The sequence below is a fragment of the Gekko japonicus genome, unplaced genomic scaffold (assembly GCF_001447785.1).
Source record: "Gekko japonicus isolate JY-2015 unplaced genomic scaffold, Gekko_japonicus_V1.1 scaffold448, whole genome shotgun sequence".
Taxonomy (NCBI): Eukaryota; Metazoa; Chordata; class Lepidosauria; order Squamata; family Gekkonidae; genus Gekko; species Gekko japonicus.
The window spans coordinates 1,090,488-1,097,947 of record NW_015172018.1 but is presented as its reverse complement, the minus strand read 5'-3'; the positions used below and the strand labels follow the sequence as shown (position 1 = coordinate 1,097,947).

The 7,460-nt window shown below is 48.1% G+C and overlaps 1 protein-coding gene across 2 annotated transcripts in view; it reads left to right on the top strand.

Annotated features, from left to right (window-relative positions):
- The first annotated feature begins 1,049 nt into the window (after window positions 1-1,049).
- Window positions 1,050-7,460, top strand: part of CCDC85C (coiled-coil domain containing 85C) — a 252,581-nt gene continuing 246,170 nt past the window's right edge. For both annotated transcript variants that reach the window (XM_015420480.1, XM_015420479.1), the window contains exon 1: window positions 1,050-1,961. In XM_015420480.1, coding sequence (XP_015275966.1) covers window positions 1,253-1,961 — 709 coding nt within the window. In that variant the 5' untranslated portion in view covers window positions 1,050-1,252. The remainder of the gene's footprint in view (window positions 1,962-7,460) is intronic.

Sequence of the window (7,460 nt, the reverse complement as noted above, 5' to 3'; positions counted from 1 at the left end):
GAGCGCGCGTCTCCTTTAAGAGTCACGGGCCGCCGCTCTCTACCTTTTCGCCCCTTTGTACCTGCTTTTTTGAAACGCGCCTCCGCGGCCGCCTCATTGGCTGCACGGGCGAAGCCGTCGCTTCTCCTCGGTAACCTGAGCCAAGGCGGAAAGCGCACGCAACCTGCACGGAGCCCGGGCGCGGCGTACGAGCCTGGCCCGCTTCCGCGGCTAGCCAATCAGCGGGCCCGCGGGGGCAGGGCCTGGCTCCCTAATCCGCCTCTCTCCGCCCCAGTTTCTCCATGCAAACCAGGCGAGGAGGGGGCCGCCTTGAGGAGTCAGTTGCCGGAGGAGCGCCCGCGACCGGCGGCTCTCCCGTTGGCTTCCCATTCCTCCGTTTGCACGCTCGCCGGCACTGGCAGCGACATTCCAAGTCCTTTTCTTCTTCCTCCGCCCCCCGCCCCAGGAGGCGGTGCCTGGTTCCAGCTCTCTCTGTGCCGAAGCCTCCGGGTTCCTTTCTCAGGATTGTTCCATTGAAGGAATGCGCTCTCTCTTTTTTCCAGCATCACCTCTCTTGCCGTGAAATTTAAATGCAGTTTTACAAAAGGGGACTGACATCATCCGGAGAACTGCCTCGGCACTGAAACGGTGGAAAAGAAGAAGAAGAAAGGAGCAGTTTAAAGGGGGGGGGGGAATGCGCGTTGCATTTGTAACTCCAATAATCTAGGATTCCGTGGACGGAGAGAGGGGTTAGATCGCAGGAGCCGCCGCCGAGCTCCCTGGTATTATTTTGTCTTGCTCCTGGATCTTTGGGAGTCGAGGGGACCCCGATGCTGGCGCGAGTTGAAACGCTCCTGGTCTGAGCAGGTTGTTTGGTCGGCTTCCGACTTCTCCTCCTGGCTGTGGTCTGATTAACCTTGGGTAAGTTGGTTGCTTCTCTTCGGGGTGGCTTCCGTACAGATCGTGACAGATCTTTAGAGTGGATCCTTTTAAAGATTTTTGTTTGCTGCTGTTTAATTGGCTGTGTTTTTTTAAAAAGCATGGGAATTGCAGAAAGGAGAGCGCCTCTTCCAGATCAGCGCGGATTGACTGTTCTTCCTCATCTTGCCCTTCCTGGACAATTATAGTTTTTCTTTTTTGGGGGAAAAAGGACAACTGGCCAAAATGTTGCAATAAATTTTAGACTTCAAAGAGGGAAAAATATTTTTGGGGGGGGAGGAAAAAAAAAAGAACAGCCAGTTTTTTAAAAAGAAAGACAGTGGTTGTCTAAAGCATGGCAAAGAGTTCGGTCGAGGGGTCAAAGGAGGACTTGACCAAAATGACTGAAGAAGACATGTTGAGGTGGAGCAAGGAGGAGCTGGTGAAAAGGCTGAAGAAAGTGGAGAACGAGAAGATGAACCTGATGGTCGAGCACAGCAACCTGATGAAGGACGTCAACAGGAGGCTGCAGCTCCACCTGCACGAGATCCGGGGCCTGAAGGAGGTCAACCAGAAGTTGCAGGATGACAACCATGAACTGAGGGAGCTCTGCTGCTTCTTGGACGATGACCGGCAGAAGGGCAAGAAGCTCTCCAGGGAATGGCAGAGGTTCGGCCGACACACTGCCGGCGTGATGTGGAAGGAGGTGGGGATGTACCAGCAGAAGCTGAAGGAGCTGGAGGCCAAGCAGGAGTCCCTCATGCGGGAGAATGTGGAGCTGAAGGAGATTGTCCTGATGTTAGACGAAGAGAGGAACGGGGCCGGATCCAGAAGCTCCATAGACAGCCAGGCCAGTCTCACCAACCTGAATGGGGGTTCCGGAACCCGAGACGTCGGGGATGGGAGTAGTACCTCCAGCACCGGCAGCGCAGGGAGTCCGGACCATCACCACCACCACCTTCACCATCACAAGCCTGTTGAGAACAAGGCTGGAGCTATCAGGAGGTCTATGGATGACCTCTCCGCACCTCTTCACCACAGGAGCATCCCCAATGGACTCAATGGTAAGTCTGACTTCCAGTTCACTGGTCCTGTTGTTTCTGAATGGGGAAAAGAGTACAGGTTGTGGAAACTTTGTGATAAAAGGGGTCCAACCAGCTGGGATTTTGACTTTTGACCAAGCCCTAGTAGATCCCATCATCCTGGCTCACTTGATGTACTGTGGCTTCCTATGGGTTAGTTGGCCTGTTAACGCCCTAGAACAAGCCCTGCATGCTAACAATCGGGACAGTTTGTCGAGGACGGCAGGGTTGTTATGGGGCAACTCAACTGCATTAATTACACATACGCACACGCTTCCAATGCATATTTATTGGATTCCAGCCCACAACTAATTTTGGGGAGTATGGAAGCAGGCCGGTGTTGGTAGTTCTGCTTTAATTAACACAGAGCACCTGGGCGTCTGTGATCTTTGCATAACGTGTGTCTGCTTTGGCGTAATGCGTCCAGCGCCCTAATGGCAGCACTGTTTTGACTACCAGATGTCAAGCCGTACTGTTTTAGGATTCGGGCTTTTCACCAATGGGTGACTGTGTCGCGAGTTCTCCTGGGCAACTTTGGGCACGTTGTGCTTCCAGCCTCCCACACGGCCTAGGCTTCACTATGTTAAAGGGGGGTGGTGGTTGTCTCCAGGGGTCTGACCAGGCTCAATTCATTAGTATGTGTGAAAGTGGTTTGGGACTGAGGACGCCATGGGGATTTCGATGTGATCTGGATGAGTGTGGGGTCAGAGGAGTAAAATGCTGACCTGCTGGAGCCCGGCCAGGCGGTGGCATTCTTGGTCTTGCCAGAATGATTTCTCTGATAACTGGACACCAGACCCTTGTTGTTGCTGCTCCTGATTGTAGGTTGCGTTCTTTGTATCTGGGGGTGGGCAGTGGAAGAAGTTTAAGCGCTCCTTGTGTGATTTAAAGCCTCCCCCCACTTTGGCCTTGGCTTCCTTTCATCTCTAACCGCCTGCTGGATAAAAATCAGGGTTGAGATACTGCGGACAGCTGTATAAGTTTTCCTCTCTGTCTTCTCTGGATAAGTACGTAATACCTGTTAATTGCATGGAGTTCTTGCTGAAATGGCGGTGCAATGCCGGTGTCAAAACATTACGACCAGCGGGATATTCGTTTTTACTTTGTGTTCTTATTGCTCTGTCTCCTTGCCAGTTCATGGTTCTGCCGTTTGTTAAGTTGCTTCATCATGGATTCATGGAAGTATTTCAAGCGACTGACATCACAGTTATTGAACCCCGTCATGTGTTTGATCTGCTTTTGAATATCTGTTTACATTTCTAGCTCATCCCGTTTTGAAGACTTAGCTGTGTGACAGGACTTAGTTAAGGCAGGCTGACAAGAGGATCAAGTGCGTATGTGTGCGATACTGCATACATGAAATAGCTGAAACTTTATTTCCTTCTTGCCCCAACCCAAGCTGCTGAATCAGGCCAAGGAAAACTTTCTGCATTGCTGCCACAAGATGCTCATGCTTTCTGTATCCGTAGAAAGAGAGCCCCATTGAGATCAGGCAGCCATAGATTGGGCCTGCCTGCATATTTCACGGACTGTGAGCAAAGTCCAGAAAGTGAAACTCAATTGTGTACTGGGCATCATAGGATTTCAGATGGCCTTTTTGTCCCATCCAGCCTGAACAGGTTTACTTAGAAGGAAGCCCTGCTAACTTAAATGCAACCATTCCCATGTAAGTGTGGCTAGGATTGTGGCTTCTGTATTCATGTGAACATTATACTTCCCTGGACATACCCTTTCCCCCAGAGCAGGGCTAGCTTTCAGGTTAGACAGGTGAGGCAATCTGGATGAGGCAGAAGATCTGGAGACGCCACTGAAAGGCGGTTATGTAGTTCATTGTGTTTTGACTGTGATTGCAAAGTGCCATTTTGACTTTTAGGGCTGGAAGCAAATAGCCGTTGGGGTGCCTTCGCAGAAGCTCCCAAAGTGGCATTTTACTCCTTGTGACAATCCCATGAAAGCCTAAGAGGCTGTCCAATGAGTACGTGCTTGAACAGGGGATTCTCCGTTCTGGATACGTCTGGGAAAGTTCCCTTTTCATACCATAGGCCATGTGCAATATAAAACAGCCTTGAGCGATGCTCCGCAGCTAATGAGAAAACAGGCTGGGTGCTGGAGCTGTCCTTTGTAGGCCTTGGGTAGGCTGTGTTATTCTGTCAGCCCTAGCCACTGCAAACAATCCCCTTTACATAGAAACTTCCTTAGAGGACTTCATGCCTACAATTATACACAAACAATTATGGTTGCAATGATAAAAATCCAGTTTTGTGAGGGGTTTTTTTGTGTGTGGTGTCTTAGCAACCTGGGTCCTGCAGTCGTTCTCTCTGTGTGCCACAGCATAGATTTCTTTTCCTACTGACTGCTGTACAGCTTAGCTTTGTAAAACCTTTCTGATGGGAATGCACAGTGGAGTTGATCGCATCAACTTTATAACTGCTGTCCAAAAAAAGGTCCTCTCTAGGAGGCCCAGTACTGCCTCTGTAGGAGGCAAGCCTAGAGCAAGAACAGCAGGGACCCAAGAGGGTAGAATGCAATTTCCTGCTCTGCATAAATTCAGGTGGTCTCTGGAAATCTCCCAGGGTCAACATCAGCTTTTTGAGAATTCTTGGCTGACTCAGCCATTGATTTCCATGTGCATATTTGTGCCATGTATGTGAGTGGAGGAGTAGATTGTTGTCAATCATTCGGGTGGGTTTTTTTGTTTTCTGTTTTGGAAGACTGTGTATTCAGTATTTTTCTCCCCTGGTTCCATACACAATATTTTGTTGCATTAAAATAGATGTTCCGAGAATGGAATCTGTTGTTTCCATTTTCACAGATTAAGCTTGCATTCTCCCTAGAAGATAAAATGACCAAACTGACTTTTGTACTTTAGTCACATTATGAGAAGACAAGACTCAGTGGGAAATGCTAGGAAAAGTTGAAGGCAGCTGGAAAAGAAGGCGACTCAACAGGAGGTGGATGGACTCCATCAAGGAAGCCAGGGCCCTCAGTGTGCAAGATCTGAGCAAGGCTGTTAACGATAGGATGTTTTGGAGGTCATTAATTCATAGGAGCTGCCAGTGGCTCAAGTGGTTTAGACGCTGAACTGCAGGCTGTGGAAGGTTGATAGTTCAGCAGTTCAAGACCCGAGTTGCCGCATGACAGAGTGAGCTCCCGTCTCTAGTTCCAGCTCCTGCCAACCTAGCAGTTCAAAAGCAAGAAATTGCAAGTAGATAAATAGGTACCACTTCAGTGGGAAGGTAACAGCATTCCATGCGCCTTGGTGTTTAGTCATGCCGGCCACATGACCATGGAAACGTCTTCGGACAGCGCTGGCTCTTCAGCTTTGAAACAGAGATGAGCACCGCAACCCTAGAGTCGGACTCAACTGGCTTTCGAGCAAGGAAACCTTTACCTTTTTAATTCATAGGATTGCCATAAGTTGGAAGTGACTTGATGGCACGTAACGCATGCACAGACAGAAAGGTTCTCCCTCTAAAGCTTCAAAAATCTGGCATGTACACCGGCTGATAAGTCAAAACTGGTTCCAGGTATATCTAAAAACACATGTTTGCCTAGAAGTACAGCTGGCAAGGACAGAATGGAAGAGTGCATGTGAACTGGGAAAATACTGAATCTCTTGCACTGTTACAAGACATTTGATGTATAGTCTTGCCTGGCCAGCACAGAAATGGTGGCCTATATCCTACCACCTACAACTCACAATTCAAGCCAGTTCAATGCATTGTTAATGACCTACAACCCATGCTAGATAGTGACATTCCCTCACCCAGGCACAGGGGGGACACACAACTTTTTCTTGCTTACAGACAGCCTGCTAACCTAAAACAACTTTTCACCCACAATGACAAACTACTTAACAGTAAGTAACATGGACTCTGGTACTAAGTCCTGCAGCAAACCAAGATGCCAACTTTGCTCTCATATAGATCCTTGCAACACCATCAGTGGACCCAGCAACCTCAGCCATACCATCTCAGGTTCATATTCCTGCTCATCCTCTAATATGATTTATGCCATCATGTGTCAACAATGCCCTTCCGCACTCTACATTGGACAAACAATTCCTTTGACAAAGAATTAATGGACACATGTCTGGCATTAGGAACCACAACCTTAAAAAACCAGAGGGGGGACATTTTGACCTTCCAGGACATTCAGTTGCTGACCTAAAAGTAGCAGTCCTCTTACAAAGGCATTTCAAAAGGAGATTAGAAAGAGAGGCTGCTGAATTGCAACTTGATAATGAAGCTCCAGATAATGCATCTACCTGGACTGAATCAAGACCAAGGTTTCCTGTCTCATTACCAATGCTGATTTCTCCATGCCTATTATCCCTCTGCATATCTCACCTAAATCCAATCATGCCTGCTATTGTCATTTGCATGCTAATTTCATTTGGCGTCTGAAATCACTGCACTTTCCAATAATTAGATCAGATGGACTCCCATTCCAGCTGCATCTGAAGAAGTGAGCAGTGACTCATGAGAGCTCATACCCTGCCACATATTTTGATAGTCTTTAAGGTGTTACTGGACTCTTGCTCTTTTCTACTGTTGGAAGACACTTGAGCAATACTTGAATGTACACTTGAATAATACTAATTTGCAACTGTCCTTGAGAGAGTGATGACCATTCTTAGTTAACTTCCAGGAAAAAGTGGTGTGAGATACAAAGAAAAAACAGAATTTGTAGTTTTTGACCTGAAAGCCCTCAGCTGCAATGTGGTTTCTACTGTGCCATACAAGGACTTTCAGTGAAGGCCATTGTGGTAAAGCACATAGAATGTAAGGCTCCTGCCAAGGAGACCCAGGTTCAAAATCTGATATTGCCATGAAATTCACCAGGTAAACCTTGGGCCATTCACTCTTTCTCAGCCTAGCCAAACTCAGGGAGTTGTTGTAAGGATAAAGGAGGAGCGGCTGTTCCCTGAGCTGCTTGGGGAATGGGTGGAATAATAAGTAACTGATGTTGTACAACAAAAAGGTCCCATGCCAAGGAGATTACAGTCTAAAGGTAGATGGTAGGTGATAAGGGTTAACAAGGGATGGGACAGACAAAGGTAACCAGGGAAACCAAATTGGGAGGCTGAGCAGTCTGTGCTGCTAGGAGTTAATGCAGCCCTCAGTTGCCGGCACTCTTAATTGTTAAAGCCTGTTTGACTTTGAAAGGGGCTTAAATATGTGGTGTAGATTTATTGATTTACTTCATTTGTACCTAGGGATGCCAGGCCTCCCACTGTAGTGGAATCCCGTCATCTCATCTCATTGCCCATTGGTACCTCAGGAACCAGCCGGAGGAAATGGGGAGGGATAGGAATGAGCGCTAGTATTGTACCAGCGTGCTTATGCCGCTTCCAGTGGAAACTGGAAGTGCCAGGGGAAATACACTAGCATTTTGCCAAGGGGGAAAAAAAAGCCCTCTGTGGTAAAACCATAGAGCTTTTTGCCAAATGCTAGAGTGGCCACCATGTCACTTCCACTG